This window comes from Schistocerca gregaria, chromosome 2, assembly GCF_023897955.1.
Source record: "Schistocerca gregaria isolate iqSchGreg1 chromosome 2, iqSchGreg1.2, whole genome shotgun sequence".
In the NCBI taxonomy this organism is placed as follows: Eukaryota; Metazoa; Arthropoda; class Insecta; order Orthoptera; family Acrididae; genus Schistocerca; species Schistocerca gregaria.
The window spans coordinates 437,598,450-437,622,710 of record NC_064921.1 but is presented as its reverse complement, the minus strand read 5'-3'; the positions used below and the strand labels follow the sequence as shown (position 1 = coordinate 437,622,710).

General features: G+C 44.5%; 1 protein-coding gene across 1 annotated transcript in view; it reads left to right on the top strand.

Annotated features, from left to right (window-relative positions):
• The window catches only part of LOC126335825 (gustatory receptor 5a for trehalose-like), a 42,001-nt gene extending 20,942 nt beyond the window's left edge, over positions 1–21,059 (top strand). The window contains exons 4-5 of the mRNA XM_049999291.1: positions 9,522–9,679; positions 20,987–21,059. Coding sequence (XP_049855248.1) covers positions 9,522–9,679; positions 20,987–21,041 — 213 coding nt within the window. The 3' untranslated portion in view covers positions 21,042–21,059. The remainder of the gene's footprint in view (positions 1–9,521; positions 9,680–20,986) is intronic.
• Positions 21,060–24,261: the final 3,202 nt, after the last annotated feature.

Below are 24,261 nucleotides of genomic sequence, written 5' to 3'. Positions count from 1 at the left end.
ACATACTCCCTCAACCCGTGGGATTTCATTTCGTTTCCTTTACCCTTCTGAAACGTTAAATTTTTTGTCATGCAGCGTACATATAAAACGAGATGTGGTCCGCATCACTCGTCTTGGCATAGGCTACAGTCCTATGAAACAAAGCTTATTACCCCAGCGTGAAAATCCTCCAATGTGTGGCGCTTCGATGTACAGATCACAGTGCCCCATATTTAACTGACTGTGTTTTGATTTATATTGTACTGTATTTTAGCTGACAACGAGGCGAATTTGGTACGACTTTTAAGATTCTGTGCAATGTGCTACTTGCTCCCTTAAAGTCGGTAGGAATGTCTACCTTGATATTATCAGAGCGGTTGGCTCATACATATTTATTGTAAGTTATCAGGCGGCTCCTTAAATTTGTCTCGATCTTCTTGCATCCCCGTTGTATTATCAGTACGTAAGACACACGTTGTTTTGGTACCACTTTAATTTATCCTATAATCGATTAATTTAACTTGCTATCATACTATGTTTTTGTCTGTTTTCAATTCTGTGGAGGAATACCCATGAGGAATACCGATGCCCAGAGGAAGTGTCCGTGTAAAGTGCGTTTTATTTTAAATTTTTAAGTGCCCCTTCTGATCAGTAAATCCCAAATACGTTCCGGTTCACTACAGTGCCTGAATATGTAAGCTTACCTGAGTTTTGGACGGATTTCTGCTCTGCATTGGTGAGGGAGCGCAGGCAGGTCCCGTTAGCTTTCTTGATGCAGCAGCTGAATCAACACGCCAAAAAACTATAGGAGTACACAACAACCCATTATATTTGGTCTACGAAATTCATTCGGCATACACCGCTAAAGGAACGGACATTCCCACCAATTTTCAGTTGAGACGTCTCATTGCCTCTTTCAGTTCCTCGGGAGAAGCACCTGGAAACTTCTGGTAGCCTTCTCTTGGCAGAACGGCACCAAATAAGTTGTATTTATACGCGCTCTTCTCGGAATCTGATTGGTGTGTCCCGTTGTATAGAAAAGCGTAACAGACGATTGATCGGGAGGGGGGGGGGGAGGGGGGGGGACTGCGAAAAACGCGGACGAGGTGCCGTCTGGATCGTTCGAGTCAAGGTAGGCAGCTCTTTGGGGACGCAAGGAGGGCAGTCATGGTAGCTTTGGGGGACGCTGAAAGTGCAGTCAGATATTTCAGTAATTATGAAGTTCATTCACACTGCGTTGCGAAATTGTAGAGATTATGAAGAATAATTTTCTTTACTGTGTATGATAAAATAAACGCTGAGAGGAATTGGGAGCCAATTTAATGCTGATATCCTCAGATGGACTTTGGGGCGCTGCACAAGGTAGACTCATGGTGGATGCAGTAGGTTTCTAATGGAACATCACATAGGTTGCTGCCCTAATGAATTGTTCCCGCGAGTACACTGAAATAGTAAGAAATAAGTAATTGTAAGCGTAGATATCGGTGAGCCGTCAATTCCAGAGTAACTGATAGCTTATCAGTATTTTCATCCTTCCTCCTTTCGAAAATAGTTAAATTACGAGATGATTTAGAACCACTGCCCCCAGCTCGTGTGAGTGTCTGGCTAGCTGTTTCAAAAACATTTTATTCACAAATGGTTCTTCCCGTTATTAACTACCGGAGCTTCAGCTTGCTCCTCTTAGTTTGTTTCGTACATGCTCTGTAGCTTTCTTTGCTAAAATACCTAAAGTATCTGTGTTCGTTTTCGTTCTCCCAAGTCTCCTGTTTGCGTGATAACGTTACCTTCAATGTAATTTTCGTGTCATACGTGCAACACCCCACGCTGGTCTTTTCCCACTTCGTTTCAGTCAGTTGCGAGTGCGTACCGGACGATTAGATGAACTAAGTATGTATTCTGTTCTTGTCAAATTTCTAGTAAATTGTTCGAGAGAACGTTAATAAATATAGTTTGGAATGGTTCTTTAAAATTACAGGTTTCCCAGTCCCACGTAGATGTAGTATTAGAAAGAAAGCAACTAGTAGTCGTCATTCTAAGACAATGCCAAATTAGCGTTATCTTGCGTAGGGTTGGATTAAGATCTCTCCATTGACTTCGGGCCTTTAATAATTCATTTTCTGTGGATAGAACTCGGTACTGCCATTGCACTTATGGTTGATGAACGATTTACAATTATAATAAAATAGCTTGGGATGTCTGACGCTGCAAGACATCGATATGTAGATCAGGAACTAAAATCTGTTAACTATTCTCAAATTTGTTCAATCATAACCTCCAGAGCTTTTCAACGATTTGTACTGTCGTTAATCGTAATAAAATGAGAAATACCTTTCAAGCGTTTTAATAGAAAGTTTTAGAACATTTGACCAGATATGTGGCATTACATACACACGCACACACACGCACACACACGCACACACACACGCGCGCGCACACACACACACACACACAAACACACACACACACACACACACACACACAGACACACACACACACACACAGACACACCGAAAAGTTACTAATTATCACTTAGAAGGCGATTTTTCTAGCCTATTTTAGGAACTTTAAACGCTTTATACCACATGAATACTACTAACTATGAGGTGAAACTGGCCTTTAGTAGACGCCTCCAGAGTGGTCCTTCCACAAGTGCTGCAAAAGACACAGTTAGGTTGGCAACAAAAAGTACTGCTGCTTTCGCTTGTCGATTCTTTTCTGCCGGCCGGTGTGGCCGTGCGGTTCTATGCGCTTCAGTCTGGAACCGCGCGACCGCTACGGTCGCAGGTCCGAATCCTGCCACGGGCATGGATGTGTGTGATGTCCTTAGGTTAGTTAGGGGACTGATGACCACAGATAATAAGTCCCATGGTGCTCAGAGCCATTTGAACCATGTTTTTGATTCTTTTCTTTCGGAGCCGAGGCTTTATACAGCACCCAAGGATAACCGTGGCATTTACTTTTTGGACCACCATGTAGAAGTCAAAAAGGTTCCGCGGTAGGGACAGTCGGCCGCCGAGTCACACGGATCAGTGGTTTCAGCGTCATGTAGCTGCAGCGTTGCTCAGTTCTGAAGTCTCGAAAGTTTACGAAAGGCTACGAGATTTCGATGAGCAGACGTTTAAGATAACTTGATTGTGAACCCCTTAGAAAATTCTACAAGTAACAATTTTCATAAAGTTTACACAGCTCCACGTAAAAAACGTGAACTCTTACTAGGCCGAAAATTGTATGACAATAGGAGCGATCCTTGCAAAACATTTTGATATACAGTTAATCACATTAGTTCACACGTTGACTTCTTACACTTTTTTTTGGAAAGATCAATACATTACATTTTTATATGCCGATCCATACTTCGAATCTGTACACTGAATTACTATTTTACTTAGATACTCCATGCTAAGCACACATTAACAGCATGTCTGTCTAAAATGTAGATCGCACCATCCGAGAGAATGGGCTATTCCCGATTAGTGGCTTGCATGAACAATGTCAGGAAGTGTCGCTCGGTTGTGCCCGAAACTGTCACCCCGTGCCTTGAGTACCACAATATCTCTGCACAGTGGGTGCCACGCATGCTCACGAATGACCAGAAAGCTGCGAGTATCGGCGCTGCATTGGCGTTCTTGGAACGTTTCGAAAGAAATGGCAACACGTTCATTTATATGAGTGTCACAGCAGATGAAACATAGGTTTCTCATAACAGCCCGACAATGAAGGGACGGTCTATGGAGTGGCATCATCCTCAGTCGCCGCAGAAGCCATGCAAGTTCGAATTGCATCAACTCGAAAACTGGTGGGATCTGTAGTCTCTGAAGTGGTCCTCTTCATCGATTTCATGCCACAAAATACAGAACAATCAATAATGAAGCAAAGCGTTCTGGGCTGTCCTTGAACGTCTTTCTTGGGCTGTCCAGAACCGTCGAATAGTCAAGCTCTCGCGTGGCACTGTTCCGTTGCACAACAACGCACGTCTGCATACTGCCCGCAGACACAATCCTTGCTGCATGAGAAATTACGGTGGGACATCTTCGAGCATTCTCCCTGCAGCCCGGACCTGGCACCACTGGACTTATCTCTGTTTACAAAACTGAAAGGGCACCTTGCTGGTAAACACTTCACAAATGACAATTAAATGAAACACTCAGCTGCCGACAGGTGTTGTTGCTGTACCTCGATGTTCTTCGCAAATATTGAAGACCTGACGGATACTGTTGTGACCTGACTGAATAGCCAGAGGGTTTACACAAACTGGTGCCAAGGTACGATAAATGTCTTAATGTGTGCCGGCACGGCAGCTCAGAGTGATCGGTCAGATGGTTAGCTGCCCTCTGTAATAAAAAAAACTGAGTTAATCGATCAACAACTAACTTAAACGGATGTCTTACGACGTCCGCCCAAGGCAGATGCAACGAACAAAAGGGAAAAAAAATGAAATTAAAAAAAATGTCAAAGGCATCTACACTCCTGAAAATGGAAAAAAGAACACATTGACACCGGTGTGTCAGACCCACCATACTTGCTCCGGACACTGCGAGGGAGCTGTACAAGCAATGATCACACGCACGGCACAGCGGACACACCAGGAACCGCGGTGTTGGCCGTCGAATGGCGCTAGCTGCGCAGCATTTGTGCACCGCCGCCGTCAGTGTCAGCCAGTTTGCCGTGGCATACGGAGCTCCATCGCAGTCTTTAACACTGGTAGCATGCCGCGACAGCGTGGACGTGAACCGTATGTGCAGTTGACGGACTTTGAGCGAGGGCGTATAGTGGGCATGCGGGAGGCCGGGTGGACGTACCGTCGAATTGCTCAACACGTGGGGCGTGAGGTCTCCACAGTACATCGATGTTGTCACCAGTGGTCGGCGGAAGGTGCACGTGCCCGTCGACCTGGGACCGGACCGCAGCGACGCACGGATGTACGCCAAGACCGTAGGATCCTACGCAGTGCCGTAGGGGACCGCACCGCCACTTCCCAGCAAATTAGGGACACTGTTGCTCCTGGGGTATCGGCGAGGACCATTCGCAACCGTCTCCATGAAGCTGGGCTACGGTCCCGCACACCGTTAGGCCGTCTTCCGCTCACGCCCCAACATCGTGCAGCCCGCCTCCAGTGGTGTCGCGACAGGCGTGAATGGAGGGACGAATGGAGACGTGTCGTCTTCAACGATGAGAGTCGCTTCAGCCTTGGTGCCAATGATGGTCGTATGCGTGTTTGGCGCCGTGCAGGTGAGCGCCACAGTCAGGACTGCATACGACCGAGGCACACAGGGCCAACACCCGGCATCATGGTGTGGGGAGCGATCTCCTACACTGGCCGTACACCTCTGGTGATCGTCGAGGGGACACTGAATAGTGCACGGTACATCCAAACCGTCATCGAACCCATCGTTCTACCATTCCTAGACCAGCAAGGGAACTTGTTGTTCCAACAGGACAATGCACGTCCGCATGTATCCCGTGCCACCCAACGTGCTCTAGAAGGTGTAAGTCAACTACCCTGGCCAGCAAGATCTCCGGATCTGTCCCCCATTGAGCATGTTTGGGACTGGATGAAGCGTCGTCTCACGCGGTCTGCACGTCCAGCACGAACGCTGGCCCAACTGAGGCGCCAGGTGGAAATGGCATGGCAAGCCGTTCCACAGGACTACATCTAGCATCTCTACGATCGTCTCCATGGGAGAATAGCAGGCTGCATTGCTGCGAAAGGTGGATATACACTGTACTAGTGCCGACATTGTGCATGCTCTGTTGCCTGTGTCTATGTGCCTGTGGCTCTGTCAGTGTGATCATGTGATGTATCTGACCCCAGGAATGTGTCAATAAAGTTTCCCCTTCCTGGGACTATGAATTCACGGTGTTCTTATTTCAATTTCCAGGAGTGTATGTACCAGATGGCCCTCTCACGCCATCCTCCGTTGACATTAGTCAATTCTGGGTGCCAAAGAGCCGAAAGGTTTGGCTAAGCAGAGCAGTAAAGGGGATTTCACACGAGAGGAGATCCTGTTAAACGTTAAGACCAGCACTTGACAACAAACACTTGACAGCTGCAACTGGTCCTACAGATGTGTCTGTGTAGAAGAATGGTTGTCGCTGACTGAAATAATACGCAGAAGGGCCGAAGAATATTAATGATCTGTTTCAAGGCTCATCATCATAGGACAGCTAATTTGTTACAGCCCATATTGCACCAATGCGTGCTTTAGAATGGGCAATATTACACAAATGCTATCATATCTGTTATTGTAATAAAGAACAATGAATATAATGAAGATCATAAATTATGTTAATGTAAACCTATGTTATAGACTAACAGATCTTTATCATTGCATTATTCATAACACAGATGTTCAAATGCATGTTTACCTTGTTGGATGCATTGATGTAAGGGCCGCACGGTATCAGCAGGGACACCTCTTAACATTTCTGCAGATGCTGAAGTGGTAGCATGATGTATTCGTTCTTTTAACACATCTGTATTATCCACTACCGGTTCGTAAACCCTGATTTTGATACAACCCCATAAGAAAAAGTCCAAGGACGTTAACTCAGGCGATCTCACTGGCCATCGAATGCAACCACCACGACCTCCAACGTTCTGGGTACCCATGTTGAGATATTCCCTAACCCTTCTACAATAATAGGTTGGTGCACATTGGTGCTGAAGCCAGCCTCTCACAGCGAACTGAACTGAGATGTCGTCTAGGAGATGGCCAAGAGTCAGCTCATTCTGTAGGAACTCCAAATACAGCCGATCAGTTCGTCTGGGAGACAAATAATTTTGCCCAATGATGTGGTCTCCTAGAATGGCTCACAACAGTTAACACCCTAGTGTAATTGCATGTGATGTGGTCGTAACCAGTGAGGATTTGCAGGAGCCCAGTACAGTGGATTGCGTCTATCGACAGCGGCGTCATCGACGAAATAGCATTAATCTCCCCATTAAATCTGACTGATTAAACCCCGATGTAAGACTACTTTATTTACGAGACACTTGCAGAACGGTATCCTATTTTGGAAATCGTTTACATATAGCTGTTGGTGTAGGTGCTGCTCCAGAATCGTTTGCATGGAAGACTTCGATATTTCCAGGTCCGCTACCACTCTTCTTTGTCCCAATTACGATGAAAAGTAGGTATCACTGGGTGAAATCTAATGACTTCCATAATATTAATAATAATGATCATAACAGTATTACTATTATTATTACCATTATTATTATTATTATTATTACTTAGTCTTATTATTTTAAGTATAAGTAATACTGCAAACTAAATTCAGTAGTACGATAATACTTTCGTTTATATTACATTGTACGTACATGTTACTTCCATTTAAGGCATGCTTATTGTGCGCGAGATGTGCACCAATATATTCAATAATATTCTGGCCACCATTGGGTGCGTCGCGGATTGGTTATTCCACGACACCTTGTACCTAGGAAGCTGCCTCGGTTTTTAAGCGCATCTCTGTACGTCTAAAATCATGCACAGAATGTAGACATCGCGTTGGAAAACGCTGTGAATACAGCCTTTTAGCCTCAGCTGTATTGTGGTGCATCTTGCAATAGATCAGTGTCATATCGGTGTAGTCTTCACTTGTGTTCGTTGTAGCTGTTTCCTGTTTGACTGTAAGCTATGACCTGAACTACAAGCAGACGATCACCCAACCTTATCAGAGCGGAATCGGGAGGAAAACGCACGCGGATGGCGGCACGGCTCGGTGGAGGTTCGCTTGTAAGCGCACTTCCCCTTTGGACAGCAGTGACGAGTGGACCGTTCTTGTACTAACGTATCCGGGAAGCATAGAACTACAGAGGACTGCTGGCGCAGGCCACGAGGTAGAGAGGTAGTCAAAGTTTGTGCTAAAATGTGTATATTTAGTTTCTGTAGTAGTACTGAAGAATATATTGGTATGATGAAACGTTATTTACTTTCTGGATGGCCCTCATATAATCGTGCAGAGATCTAATAAAGTCGCCTTTTCTGTGTTGAACTATTTTAGATGATTTTTTATTTTGCCATTACTTACCTCAATATCTCTCAGCGTTCTTCCGGAAACAGATCATGAGCTTATCTTCGTAGAAGTAACTAGGATTAATGTTAGCGGACAGAGTATACCTAGAGGATAGTGTACCTAGGAACACACATTATTTTTTGGTTCAAATGGTTCAAATGGCTCTGAGCACTATGGGACTTAACTGCTGAGGTCATCAGTCCCCTAGAACTTAGAACTACTTAAACCTAACTAACCTACGGACATCACATACATCCATGCCCGAGGCAGGATTCGAACCTGCGACCGTAGCGGTCGCGGGGTTCGGCACTGTAGCCCCTAGAACCGCTCGGCCACACCGGCCGGCCATTATTTTTTGGTCGAAACTTCAGCTGGTGACTGAATCTAGAATCACATGAAGAAATGCGCACTAGGGACCGCCGTAACCAACTTCCGCCATTTTGTGCAGCTTTTATTGCTACCAGACATGAGGTTGGCTTATGTTCACTATTTGTAAGTGTTTCGCGTTCTACACGCGTGTTTCATAATATACATCTACATCATACTCCGCAAGCCACCTAATGGTGTGTAACGGAGAGTGCTTTCGGTACCACTATCAGATCCCTCCAACCTCTTCCACTCGCGAATAGTGTGTGGGAGAAATGGTTCTCTGTAAGCCTCTGTATTGGCTCTAATTTCTCGAATTTTCTCCTCGTAGTCAGTATGCTAGATGTATGTGGAGGGAAGCAATATATTGTCTGAATCCTCCAGAAAACTGCTGTCGTGAAATTTCAATAGTAAATCTCTCTGTGTTGCACAACGCCTCTCTTGTAACGTCTGCCAGTGTTTTTTTAGCCTCTCTGTAACGCTCTCTTGCCAGCTAAACGATCCCGTGACGAAACCCGCCGCTCTTCGTTGGATCTTCTCTATCTCCTCTATCAGTCCTACCTGATAGGAACGCCAGAGAGATGAACAATACCCAAGAATCTGGCGAACAAACGTCTTATAAGCCACTTTCCTCGTGGATGAGTTACAATTCCTTAAGATTCTCCCGATGAATCTGATATCTGCTTCTCCCAGTATCTGTTTTATGTTGTCATTCTACTTAAGGTCGCTCTGTACAAAAAAAAAAAAAAAAAAAAAAAAAAAACCATTCGCGATCAGTATTCTGTTGACGACAATGCCATTCGAGAAAGAGTGCAAGCTGTCATAGGGCAAGAATGAAGAAAGAAATCGGCCATATCCCTTTCAAAAAAACAACTACAGCATTCACCTTGGTCGCATCAGAACAAGTAAAGAAAATATAGAAGCATGCTGGTGATTTTAACCCTTCTTCTCCACAACGCGAGACCAGTGTTCTAGCCACTGCACCATCATACTAAAAATAAATTTGTGTTACCTGACAGTGGAGTAGAAGGGTTCAAATGCATTATTACATTCACTGTAGCTCTATGTCTAAGACACAAATCTCAAATTCGAAGGCGTTCAGATGCTCTTCGCCTGTTATAAGCAGTCGCAATGTGCCACAGTTTATGTCGTTGTCATAGGGTCCACTGGACAATGCTGCATGGTGGCGTCTTCGTGAACTCTTCGCCAACGTCGCTGCCTTCATCAAGGATGTCGACGACGCTATTTCACCGCTTATGCTGCTGTCTTTTGCCAACAATCTGTACTTCATCTGTCTACAGCTACTGAAGGGCATTTCGTGAGTACTTTACCAATTCAAATAACTCGTTCCTCGGATTAAGCAGTTGCTTCGAAAACGATTCATTGATCAACTAATACATTGTGACCACCAACCTGACTACATAGTGCTCGACATTTCACTGCAAAAACTAGTTGCTCGTGGCATGAATTCCTGACAGTTAACTGATTTAGATTAATCAGAGTTTACTCACAGGTTTGGTAATTCCTGAAGATGACATGGAGCTCGTCGACATGTCAAATGTTTTCACAAACGATGATATCCTGGAAATTTAGGATACGGAAGTTTCTAGAATTAAGCATTATGCTCCTCAGATCACTTAGCAGGTGCCATTATAAGAATAGAATAATGCAGCTGTTTACCTTTTTGGACTTTTTTCTTGTTTTGGTCCATAGGTCCTCCTACCTCTCAAAATATGGAAAGCAAAGGGCTTGCAGTAGAAGAGGTATGTTTCACAGTATCAAAGATGAAGAAGTGCTCTTTGCTCTTAAGGTATGCATTTTTGAGCCCATGTTTAGTAGACCTTTTTGCTTCGAATGATCGTTCCTGTTATCCCAGAATGCTGACAATTCCTCTTGGAACATCTTGTATATATCTGTCCTAAATAAGAGCGAACGATAACATTTGGTAGATAGGACAAGCTCAAATAAACTGCATTACTGGTCAGGATGCTGGTTCCAGAGTATTAGCAGTATTAGTGAATAGGAGAGCAATGGTGTTTCCAGCCAAAAATTTGATCTTTAATCTTGAGTTAAGGCTCAGCAAGCACAAGTGCTCCGGCCACGGTCCTGCCTATTGGTCCAAGCACAGCGGCGAGTGGGGCTGACAGGTGAAGAGGTACAGGAAAATGAGGGTTGCAGTACTGTCAGACCATTAACACCTCCACACGGTTGGACGGCCCTGCCCTTAATGCTTCAAACGTTTTCAACTGGGGAGAGATCCAGCGACCTTGCTGACAAACGTAGGCTTTCGCAAGCAATAATGCAAGCAGTAGAAACTCTCGCGGTGTGCAAGCGGGCATTAAGTTGCTGAAACGTAAGCCCAGGATGGCTTTCCGTGAAGGACAACGAAAAGGGGCGTAGAATATCGTAGACCTACCGCTGTGCTGTAAGGCTGACGCGGATGACAACCAAAGGGGTGCTGCCACGAAAAGAAATGGCTCCCAGAGCATCACTCCTGGTTTTCAGGCCGTATGGCGGGTAACAGTCAGGTCGGTATCCCACTGCGTCTCCAGGCACGTTTTAGCTGGTCACCGGGGCCCACTTCGGAAATGGACTCATTGATGAAGACGGTTCTACTCGAGTCAATGATATTCCAGTGCCGAAGACACGGCAAGAGTTTCTACCGCTTGTTTGCATGCTTGCCAGACTCTAACTTGGCCACCAAGGTCGCCGGATCTCTCTCCAGTTGACAACGTTTGGAGCATTATGGGCAAGGTCCTCCAACCAGCTAGGGATTTTGACCATCTAATGCGCCAATTTGGTATGATATGCCTCAGGACGACATCCAACAAATCTGTCAAACAATGCGAAGCCGAATAACTGCTTGCATAAAGGGCCAGAGGTGTACCAACGCATTATTGACTTGCTCAATTTGTGAAGATGTTTCTCTTGAATGAACCACTAAATTTTTCTAAAATTGTAATAATTTGTTTGTCCATCATGTAGCTCAGATCTAATTATTTTCATTCCATTCAGATATTTTTCTTGAATAGTAGACTGTATATTCAAATGATCTGAAACAGATGAATGTGAACGATAGTGAACGGTACTTTTGTGGTTTTGTTCTGGTAAACTACTTGTAGACGGTTGTGACCTGTGCTTTCTTCCATCTACTGAGCACTTTATGTTGTTCAACGAATCTATGGTATATCATGGGTAAAAAAGGGGCTAATCGTTGATGACAGGTGTGTTCATTGCTATTGCAGAATGACTGCTAAATCGAAAAAAGCTCAAGAAGGAATAGTATTTGGTAGTCTCAGATTCAACCTCTGGGTTGTTACTGATGCAGAATTTCATCAACAATAATACTAAGAATCATCTAGTTTGTGGAATACTGGGAGTGATACACCAAGTTGAAAATCAAAACAAAAATTCTTTGGTGCTATGGGTTAAAGCTGATTGTGGATTAATTCATAATGGAAATTGGCGTTCCTTAGCTATGGATGCTGCCCCGCTGGACGAGAAGAAACATGATAAAATTTCAGGAAACAACTTCATTGAGATGCATTCCAGGAGCGAGTGGAGCCACCTGTTCAAAATGTCTAACGCATCAAAGGCAGGCAATAAGCTGATAGTTTACTTACTCTCCCCAGCCTTCCCTGGTACGAGAATTAGAAACGTGGGCGAATTTTGATTTTGACGCCTGACCCCCTATAGTTTTACTAATTTGAATTTCCGAAAACACCCTTACTGCCTTCATCAGAGTCCTATCAACAACTGTGGCTGCTGCGTGGTTGACGATCCTAATCACCTTGTTCTTGAAAGCCCACTGCTCCACAAGAACAATGCGGGTCTGTTTATAGCTGTTGCAAAAGTGACACAACGATCAGAAAGAATGTTCGAAGGGCGCATTCTCCCACATGTTAATACGAAGTTTCTCCACCGACAAATCCATGGTAATGTTTCAGCCACATATCTGGTGTACTTGCTAAAATGTCAGCAATCCCTAAGAGTCGTCAGGTGCATTTTTCTGGTGTTTCGGCAGATATCTGCAACTTCGTGTTTGCAATGTCTAGCTGGAGTCAGCCCAAACGAACACCATTCAGGTGGTGCCTTTCATGTGACTTGTATTGTCGACGGAAAGCGCGATTTCTTTAATTTTACGTGCTCATTCGATATAACGGTCCCAAAATTAGTCTAGTGCGAGATATATATATATATATTAAAATACGATGAATAAGTCCTCAGCTCGCAGCTCGTGGTCTTGCGGTAGCGTTCTTGCTTCCCGCACACGGGGTCCTGGGTTCGATTCCCAGCGGCGTCAGGGATTTTCTCTGCCTCGAGATGACTGGGTGTTGTTGTGTCGTCTTCATCATCATCATTCATCCCCATAACCGTCGGAGGAAGGCAATGGCAAACCACTTCCTACTGGACCTTGCCTAGTCGGCGGTGAGGGTCTCCCGCATCGTCCCCCTACGCTCCGCGGAGAATGGGACCTCATCATCATCATCATCACAATGAATGACCAGTGACTCAGCAGCGCTGCTGCCCGCCGACAGCAGTCAGTGCCGGCGAGGACGGTGCTTTCGGTGCTAGAGTACTTGATATTCTTCGTGTTTTACATACATAGGTATGAAATGAATATCACACAAGACAAATTTTGGTACTGCTCTATCGGACGAGCAGGTAAAATTACGCTTTAAAGATCATGGAAAACAAACCGACGGTTTTCGCCGACACTGAGTGCCGTATGAAAGTAATGATCAGCAATTTTTGTTTGCGCTGACTCTAGCTACACATGGCGAAAGCGAGATTGCAGGGATCTCCCGAAACACCAGAGAAAAAGCGCCTGATGACTCTTAGGGGAGACACCCGACGCAGTTTTATTATACTAGTTTAAAATAGGATATTTGTTGTAAAATGTTCTACGTCTTAAGGTGCCTTGCCCAAGGCGCTTCAGTCCGGATCCGCGCTGCTGCTGCGGTCGCATGTTCGAATCCTGCGTCGGTCATGGATGTGTGTTATGTCCTTAGGTTAGTTAGGTTTAAGGAGTTCTAAGTCTAGGGGACTGATGACCTCAGATGCTAACTCCCATAGTGCTTCGAGCCATTTGAACTAGGTGCGAAAACGGCCTGCGGCTGCGACTGGACTCACTGCAGCAGCAGGGAGTGCCTTCTCGCGCCTGCGCAATCTTGAGTTTCGACAGCGATGCCCAGCCGGTGCGGTTGCGGCCACACCGCTGCACCAGTGAATAGTGCTGTGGCGGCAACCGTGCCAGAGCCGTGCTTCGTAGTGTTGTCGCTCGATGTCTAACTGCAAGAAGTAATACTCTGTGAGTTAGTTTCTTAACATTAATTTTCCACGATTTAATAAATCAAAACTTACAAGAACTTTTTGTTACAGCAGAATAACAGTTTGTAGACTGCCATTTCATCAAAAATTCTTTCCGAAAGTTCTGCTACTGACGAAAGTGACAAATAAATAAAAAGTCTGTAGACAAATGCAGATAGTACTTCTTCCACGACTCAACTGTTATCTTGTAGAGATTCAGAAGGATAATACTAGAGATTGATAAGAGTCTCTTGTTGCCAAGAACGTGAAGCTTTACTTTTAATAAACCGGTATTTCCTGGCGTTTTAAGAGAAATATTCAAGTTCATACGGAGAAACATTAGGGACTGATATGCGTGATATCAAGAGAGAGAATGCATGGAACATGATAAAACATCTCAGCAGTACCAAAGAAATGGGTTCTCTATGATCGCTTGGCTTTCCTGCATACAGTTCAATACGAGACTTATTAAGTAAATTTGTTGGTTTTAAGTGTACTACTGTCGTCCGCCAGTAGCGTTCACTTCTTTGCCTTTGGGAATAATAAATTTGACCTATTATTGACAATTTTATGAACTTCTACCATAAATGCCTTGTTCCAGATCTATCTCCAACATTTCTCTCAGTGGGAAGAAAAGATCTGCAGCGTTGTTGCAAATGTTGTGACTGATGTACATCTACATCACTACTGTGCAATTCACAATTAAGTGCCTGGCAGAGGGTTATCGAACCACCCTCAAACTCTTTTCTACTGTTGAACTCTCCAGCAGCGCGCGGGAAAATCGAAGATTTAAACATTTCTGAGCACTCTTTGATTTCTCTTATTTTATTACAGTAATCATTTCTCCCTACGTATACCGGCGGCAGCAAAAATTGTCGCATTCGGAGGAGAAAGTTGGTGATGGAAATTTCGTGAAAGGATCCCCCCCCCCTCTCAACAAAAAACGCTTTAGTTTTAATGATTGCCACCTCAACTCGCATAGTATATCCGTACCATTCTCTCCTGTGTTGCGCGATAATACAAAACGAGATGACCTTCTCTGAACTTTTTCCCGTCCCTGGGCAATTCTATTTGATGCGAATCCCAGACAGTACAGTAAAGCCTCAGAAGGGGGCGGACAAGTGTAGTGTAAGATGTCTCTTTAGTAGACCTGTTGCATCTTCTAAGCATTTTGGCAGCAAGTCGCAGTGTATGGTTAGCTTTCCCCACAACGTAATCTATGTGACCGTTTCCGTTTAAGTTATTCGAAATTGCAGTCCTTATTCTGGAGACAATACTGAAGTTGAATCCACAGCACTTAATCTGGAAGGGCGTGACAAGAGAGAGATGCAAGGTCCGTCAAATGTTTCAGATGAATATACAACTTCCATGCACATAAACGAAGCTCGTGATCCCAGAGGCACAAATTTACCTAAGAGGGAGAAGATGAGTGTTGAGGACAAGATGTTCCTTCTGTTCGAAGGAAAGACAGACTGAAAAGAAGAGAGCGTCCGCGGAATTTGAAATAAAATGTATAGAGGCGACTGCGAAGCAAGGTGATTTAAACTGATTTCTTTGAGCATAGGTATGGTTTTGAGGACATCCCACCCCATTGTTAAAGTTCTGTAAAAACAATGATGAAATCATATCGATTTTAGTGATGGATCAGTAACTCGAAAATGAGAAATTTGAGAATATGTCAGAACTCACTGCTATTATTTGAGGCTGATGATCTTAGGAGCATTACATTTTTCCTTTTAATTTAATATTAAAGTGTTGTTTAACTTTTTATTACTTTTCTAAGTTTCTCAAAACCAGCTGGACGGGTTAATGAATACTGATATATTAAATTCTTTCTGTCTCCATTGCTGTAATCCTATAGATGCTGACTTATATAACAAAAATTCAGTACTCTACAGAATTATTACTTAAATAATATGTAAGAATGTCCATAAATACTTATCTCCCAAACGTTTCTTGTCTTCACATAAAAGCAGAAACATGAAAGAGATCAGTTACCATCTGAAATCATTCACTCTTCTTTGTAAACCTCGTCCCTAGTTTTGTAAAGGCCTCGTCGCTACTACCGTGGAGGCCCGGTTGCCATTGTCGTTACTGTAAGCCGAGTCTGTGAGTTCGTGAAACCGCTTCTGGTGCAGTACACAACTTCGACAATTTCTCCCTGCCACCATTACACAGTTATGTCCCAGGGTCAGGTAAGAGGATAGGAGAAAGAAGGTTCTACAACAATCCAACAAATTAGTAACGAAGTCACACAAATTAGTGTAAAGGGTTTACTTATCTTTGTGACTTGTAGAATAATGAAGTCTGTAACACTGCATGTAATATAACACAAAAAATGATCTTAATGGGCAAGTACAAATAATCGTAGGTAAACTCCACAGTAAATACCATATGCAATTTACAAAAACCTTCTGTTCACTTCTAAGAATTCACTAAACATCGTTCCCTGTCTACGTCAGCCCTGGATGATGATATGCAGGGTGGTCCATTGATAGTGACCGAGCCAAATATCTCACGAAATAAGCATCAAACGAAAAAACTAAAAAGAACGAAACTCGTCTAGCTTGAAGGGGGAAAACAGATGGCGCTATGGTTGGCCCGCTAGATGGCGCTGCCATAGGTCAAACGGATATCAACTGCGGTTTTTTAAAAATAGGAACCCCCATTTTTTATTACATATTCGTGTAGTACGTAAAGAAATATTAATGTTTTAGTTGGACCACCTTTTTCGCTGTAATAGACAGAAACGTGGTGACACGTAACATTACGCCAGTGCGGACAACATTTGCTTCGTGATACATTACCCGTGTTAAAATGGACCGTTTACCAATTGAGGAAAAGGTCGATATCATGTTGGTGTATGGCTATTGTGATCAAAATGCCCAACGGGCGTGTGCTATGTATGCTGCTCGTTATCCTGGACGACATCATGAAAGTGTCCGGACCGTTTGCCGGATAGTTACGCTATTTAAGGAAACAGGAAGTGTTCAGCCACATGTGAAACATCAACCACGACCTGCAACAAATGATGATGCCCAAGCAGGTGTTTTAGCTGCTGTTGCGGCTAATCCGCACATAAGTAGCAGATAAATTGAACGAGAATCGGGAATCTCAGAAACGTCGATGTTGAGAATGCTACATCAACATAGATTGCACCCGTACCATATTTTTATGCACCGTGAATTGCATGGAAACGACTTTGAACTTTGTGAACAGTTCTGCCACTGGGAACAAGAGAAATTACGGGACTATGACAGATTTTTTGCGCGCGTTCTATTTAGCGACGAAGCGTCATTCACCAGCAGCGGTAACGTAAACCGGCATAGTATGCACTATTGGGCAACCGTAAATCCACGATGGCTGCGACAAGTGGAACATCAGCGACCTTGGCGGGTCAATGTGTGGTGCGGCATTATGAGAGGAAAGATAATTGACCCCCATTTTATCGATGGCAATTTAAATGGTGCAAGGTAAGCTCATTTCCTACGTAGTGTTATACCGATGTTACTACAGGTGTTTCACTGCATGACAGAACGGCGATGTACTTCCAACATGATGGATGTCCGGCACATAGCTTGCGTGCGGTTGAAGCGGTATTGAATAGCATATTTCATGACAGGTGGATTGGTGGTCGAAGCACCATACCATGGTCCGTACGTTCACCGGATCTGACGTCCACGGATTTCTTTCTGTGGGGAAAGTTGAAGGATATTTGCCATCGTGATCCACCGACAACGCGTGACAACATGCGTCAGCGCATTGTCAATGCATGTGCGAATATTACGGAAGGCGAACTACTCGCTGTTGAGAGGAATGTCGTTACACGTATTGCCAAATGCATTGAGGTTGACGGACATCACTTGGAGCATTTATTGCATTAAGGTGGTATTTACAGGTAATCACGCTGTAACAGCATGCGTTCTAGGAAAAGATAAGTTCACAAAGGTACATGTATCACATTGGAGCAACCGAAATAAAATGTTCAAACGTACTTACGTTCTGTATTTTAATTTAAAGAACCTACCTGTTACCAACTGTTCGTCCAAAAATATGAGCCATATGTTTGTGACTATTACAGCGCCATCTATCACAAAGCGAAACAAGTGGTCCAACTAAAATATTCATATTTCTTTGCGTACTACACGAATATGTAATAAAATGGGGGTTCCTATTTAAAAAACCGCAGTTGATATCCGTTTTACCTATGGCAGCGCCATCTGAGTTCCCCCTTCAAGCTAGACAAGTTTCGTTCTTTGTAGTTTTTTCGTTTGACGCTTATTTCGTGAGATATTTGGCCCGGTCACGATCAATGGACCACCCCGTATATCCAAGTGGGCCAGAGCTGCTCTTCTATCTTCCGAGTAGGCCTCTGTAAGTCGTCGTCCGGTCATTGGCGGATTGTACTCGGCCGGCAATTGGCCGAGGCGAAGTCGATGTCTTCTTACTCAGCGCCGCTGTGCCTGTTGTGTTTGCGTCTTGCTCGGACGACAGAGCCCTCTTAATAAGCAATGAGGAAAGACTTATCGTTGGATGTCCGGTGGTTAAATAATTAGAACTGTGACAAAGGCAGACATTTTATTGTAAGTAGTTTTAGCCAAAAAGTAGTCGTGTAGAGAACAATATGAGCGTCACTGCGAAATTTTTCCGCTGTTCTTTTTTAAGTTTCTTGAACCGATTGCTCGTTTTATTTCTGTATATAACTTTCTGTAAGCGGCAAAACACGCACAATCTGACTGACATTTAATTTAAAATAGAATGTGAAGTATGTGTAGCAATTTAAAAGCTGACTGTTAATCGAATTTTATAACAACTTTCACCGTCAAGTAATCTTCTGCTTTTTTCCCTTGTTCTGTAGCCAGAACAGCTTTAGCTTCTCGTCCCCTTTTTCTTCTGGTAAAATATTCAGGTAGTTTCAATTGAAAGCGAATTGGAGCACGCTTCTCTTCATCCTGTTGCCGACTGCCCATTGCGGTTGCCGCTGGCGCCTTGCCTTGGGAAACAGCTGAGGCTGCGGTCGGGTGGCGGTCGTGTAGCCGACTACTTGTTAGCTGGAAGGAAAATGGCTCTGAGCACTATGGGATTTAACTTCTGAGGTCATCAGTCCCCTAGAACGTACAAATATGTGAACCTAAGTAACCTAAGGACATCACACACATCCTTGCCCGAGGCAGGATTCTAACCTGCGACCGCAGCGGTCGCGCGGTTCCAGATTGTAGCGCCTACAACCGCACGGCCACTCCGGACGGCTGTCAGTTGGAAGGCTCAGCCGCAGTCGCAGGCAGCAGCTACATCTTGGACAAGACCAGAATTAACCGTAGGATAATATTGTCGTGTTATTAACTGTGCGTTCAATATATTTTTTCATTAGTCTTCCAGCTTTTGGATGCCTGCTGGGTGCCGTAATGCGGTATTGTGTAGTATAGAGTAGCAGCGGCGTGTTGTATATACGCAGGCAGCGGAGGCTCGGCGCGGCACTGTTGTCTGTATACGTGACGAGGTTGTTCGGCTTCCTGCTGGTGCGCACCTGGTGGTCGACGTCACACAGTAGTGTGTGGCGTAGTGTAGCAGCAGGGTGTTGTGTGTGTGCAGGCACCTGAAGCGCGGCTCAGTGCTGGAGTCGGTGTACCTGGTGAGCTCGTTCGGCTTCCTGCTGGTGCGCACCTGGTGGTCGACGTCACACAGTAGTGTGTGGCGTAGTGTAGCAGCAGGGTGTTGTGTGTGTGCAGGCACCTGAAGCGCGGCTCAGTGCTGGAGTCGGTGTACCTGGTGAGCTCGTTCGGCTTCCTGCTGGTGCGCGCCTGCTGGGTGACGCTGTCGGCTGCCGCGGTGTACGACGAGGGCCGCGCCGCGCTGCCCCAGCTCTTCGCCTGCCCAGCGCTCTGCCCCGAGGTTCGCTCACTCCTGCTCACCTGTCTAGTCATCAGCGACAACACCGCGTGACTGCGGAACGAAGAATGAAGTGCGCGACAGGCCAACTGAGCATACCTTTTTGTCTTACTGGATGATCTGCTTCGGTTGGACCTACCGATATTCGGATTGCTCTCCATAGATTCAGATGCCATAACGAAAGCTGTCACGCAATTGAATACCGATATGGACAGGGTTCCTCTGGTAATTGAGTCTTCGGCGGAGAAAGTTGGTGATTGTAATTTCGTGAGATGATTCCGTCGTAACGAAAAACGCCTTTCTTTTAGTGATGTCCAGCCCAAATCCTCTATCATTTCTGTGACACTCTCTCCCATATTTCGCGACAATACAAAACGTGCCGCCTTTCTTTGAACTTTTTCGACGAACTCCGTCCTGTCCTAGGTACCTAAGATTTCGCTTTAGACAACATTTATCTGGTAAGGATCCCACACGGCGCAGCATTATTCTAAAAGAGGACGGCCAAGCGTAGTGTAGGCCGTCTCCTTAGTAGGTCTGATATATTTTTCAAGTGCCCCGCCAATAAAAGGCAGTCTTTGGTTAGCCTTCCCCACATTTTCTTAGTGTTCCTTCCAACTGAAGTTCTTTGTAATTGTAATAGCTAGGTATTTAGTTGAATTTACGGCTTTTAGATTAGACTGATTTATCGTGTAACCGAAGTTTAACGAGTTCCTTTTAGCACTCATGTAGATGACCTTACACTCTTCGTTATTCACGGTGAAATGGATAATAAAAGATCTGAATCGAACCACTGTACAGCATTTGAAGATAAATTTTAACTTGCGAGTTTAGCAAGTAGAATGTCAAAGTCGATAATATACTTCACAAATTGCCAGTTTGCCAAAATAGCATTTATTCATAGGGCAAAGTTATGCACCTGAATATCATTGCCCTTAGCATCATGTTGATTTTTCCGTTGACTTTTCTATTGCCAATATAGCTGAATTTCTCCTTGTCATCGCCAGTGAATATCATGGCATTAATATCAGTCCGCCGTGTCTGTTCGCGAAGATATTTTTCACGACCGCTTTCCATGTTTGTACTGGATGGTGACTTTATCTCATTACTTGGCAAAGCGGTATTCGGCTACGACCGCATATAAAGTTCCCATTGTCAAATCGGGCTTCTATAGAGAACAAAACAGGTATTGGGAAGAGCCTTCCTATGCAATACGTCACATGTAATATCCTTGTCACGAACTTGTACAAGAAGCCATGATATTTGCATGTTATATAAGTAGCTATACCATAAAGCTTTGAAAAGGATATTCATGTAACCTATAAAAAGTCATGTAAAATGAATAACATTGGAAATAGAATCTATGTAAATAATTAATTTTTTATGGTAATTTCCTGTTAATTTCATAATGTTAAACGTTCCTTTTCAGGCCCAACGGCTGCAGTTCCAGATTTCATCTGACAACATTGTTCTCACAGGCATGAAATTCTTCTCCATCACAAGAAATTTCATGCTCGGGGTGAGTAAATGTTGTAGTGACGTGAAGTACTCATTTTACAGTTTTCTACGATAGCAGTAAAACCGCGCAACAGACGGTTGTCGTTACAGATATCTGCGTAATGCAGAAAAAATTTACTGCTCTGCTCCACATCTGTTTTCAGATGCTAAGGACGCCGTTATCTGCCTTGTTAAAGGAAATTTATGTTAGTGAGACTACACCCTGAGTTATAAATGTCCTGTACTTTTTGTGTCATCGCATTCACTAAGCTATCACTGCCCCGTCTGACCATCCACATTTACGTTTGTCATGATTTCCTTAAATCATTTAAGCGAAGGGGCTACCACCAATTTCCTACCCCATCCTTGAACAGTTAGAGATGTGTTCCTTTTTTATTGATATCGACGTCCGCAGGACTTTAACACTAGTATTAAGCTATCGTGTGGCCAACTCTTAATAATGAACGGTATTTTACACTATCAACGAGGTAACAGACAATTGTAGACGCTACGGCTGGTAAACCAAGTCAAACGAGTAAACCAGAGAGAGAAAACCAGACGCCGAGATAAGAAACAGTAGCGCGTTACGACAACCAGACGGTAGCGATACGAAGACAGGACTGTCTCACGTGTAGCGTAGCCGTCGTACCCCACATCACGTGATCTGAAGTCGTAGGCCCGCCTGCACTGCCGCCACGAGTACCGGATGGCCGGAGCGGCGGCCTGTGACGACACCAGCGCTCGGAGGCTACCGCTGCTCCGTATACACAGCCGAGAGTCAGCTCCACGCTTTCTGATTGGCTTTCCAAGTCGCCAGGTCGAGATGTCAGAGTAACCATGACGACTACCACTTTCAGAACTCCCAACGAAACAGTTCGACACATTTAGAACTTATATGTTCAGTAACTTTTTTGAAAATAAGAGTGCTGTCATGATAACATGTTACAAGTAGTGTAGCCACACGAAGAGTAAAAAAGAGTAAAAAAAATATAAAAAAGGAGCTGTTGTCTAACGCGTCCAGATACCGATCCATAGTAAAATTCAAAATCTACACTACTGGCCATTAAAATTGCTACACCACGAAGATGACGTGCTACAGACGCGAAATTTAACCGACAGAAAGAAGATGCTGTGATATGCAAATGATTAGCTTTTCAAAGTATTCACACAAGGTTGGCGCCGGTGGCGACACCTACAACGTGCTGATATGAGGAAAGATTCCAACCGATTTCTCATACACAAACAGCAGTTGACCGGCGTTGACTGGTGAAACGTTGTTGTGATGCCTCGTGTAAGGAGGAGAAATACGTACAGTCACATTTCCGACTATGATAAAGGTCGGTTTGTAGCCTAACGCTGTTGCGGTTTACCGTGCCGCGACATTTGCAGCTCGCGTTGGTCGATATCCAATGACTTTTAGCAGAATATAGAATCGGTGGGTTCAGGAGGGTAATACGGAACGCCGTACTGGACCCCAACGGCCTCGTATCACTAGCAGTCGAGATGACAGGCATCTTATCCGCATGGCTGTAACGGATCGTGCAGCCACGTCTCGATCCCTGAGTCAACAGATGGACACTTTTGCAAGACAACAACCATCTTCATGAACTGTTCGACGACGTTTGCAGCAGCATGGACTTGCAGCTCGGAGACCGTGGCTGCGGTTACCATTGACGCTGCATCACAGACAGGAGCGCCTGCGATGGTGTACTCAACGACGAACCTCGGTGCACAAATGGCAAAACGCCATTTTTTCGAATGAATCCAGGTTCTGTTTACAGCATCTTGATGGTCACATCTGAGTTTGGCGACATCGCGGTGAACGCACATTGGAAGCGTGTATTCGTCATCGCCATACTGGCGTATCACCCAGCGTCAGGTATGGGGTGGCATTGGTTACACATCTCGGTCACCTCTTCTTCGCATTGACGGCACTTTGAACAGTGGACGCTACAAATCAGGTGTATTACGACTCGTGGCTCCACCCTTCAGTCGATCCCTGCGAAACCCTGCATTTCAGCAGGATAATGCACGACCACATGTTGTAGGTCCTGTACGGACCATTCTGGATACAGAAAATGTTGGAGTGCTGCCCTGGCCAGCACATTCTTCAGATCTCTCACCAATTGAAAACGTCTGGTCTATGGTGGCCGAGCAACTGTCTCGTCACAATACGCCAGTCACTACTCTTGATGAACTGTGGTATAGTGTTGAAGCTGCAAGGGCAGCTGCACTTGTACACGCCATCCAAGCTATGTTTGACTCAATGCCCAGGCGCATCAAGGCCGTTATTATGGCCAGAGGTGGTTGTTCTGGGTACTGATTTCTCAGGATACATGCACCCAAATTGCGTGAAAATGTAATCACCTGTCCGATGAATACCCGTTTATCACCTGCATTTCTTCTTGGTGTAGCAATTTTAATGGCCAGTAGTGTAGCTACAAGTGCTAAAGAGGAACATTAATCTTGAGCATTATCCTAGAGTGATAAATATTGCGTTCTTTCCTGTCACTGTTGTATAGTTACAAACCTTCGGTGACGTCCTTTTGCGGTATTTACTCATTTTTAATGCCATCATTACTGTTTTTCTTGTTGGCGCTCGTTAATAGAACGACCCTCAGTGCACTCATGGTTTATAAAATTCCAGTTCCCGACTGGAAAATTTTTCCCAAGGTTACGGATGACAGCAGCTCGTGGTTAATAAGACAGTGTCATTTTATATTCTCAAAACAAAAATTAAAACTGATAACTGTATCTACGATATTAATCAGGAGCACTGGATCATGTAGAGAAGAACTGGCCAAAGATACAACACAACCTCCTAAAAGCCAGCCGATGTGGCCGAGCGGTTCTATGCACTTCAGTCTGGAACCGCGCGACCGCTACGGTCGCAGGTTCTAATCCTGCCTCGGGCATGAACGTGTGTGATGTCCTTAGGTTAGTTAGGTTTAAGTAGTTCTAAGTTCTAGGGGACTGATGACCTCAGAAGTCAAGTCTCATAGTTCTCAGAGCCATCTGAAACATTTCGAACCAACTTCCCAAAGGTATTTAAAACCTGCTAACGACAACACCTAATAGAATCTTCGCAAAACGGTGGCGACGTTCTCGAATGTATCTGACTCGACTCTCGGTGGTAGAAGAAATTTAGACTACCAGTACCCGATCAACCAATGGGAGGAGGTACGCTGGCGTAAAAATCCTGATCAC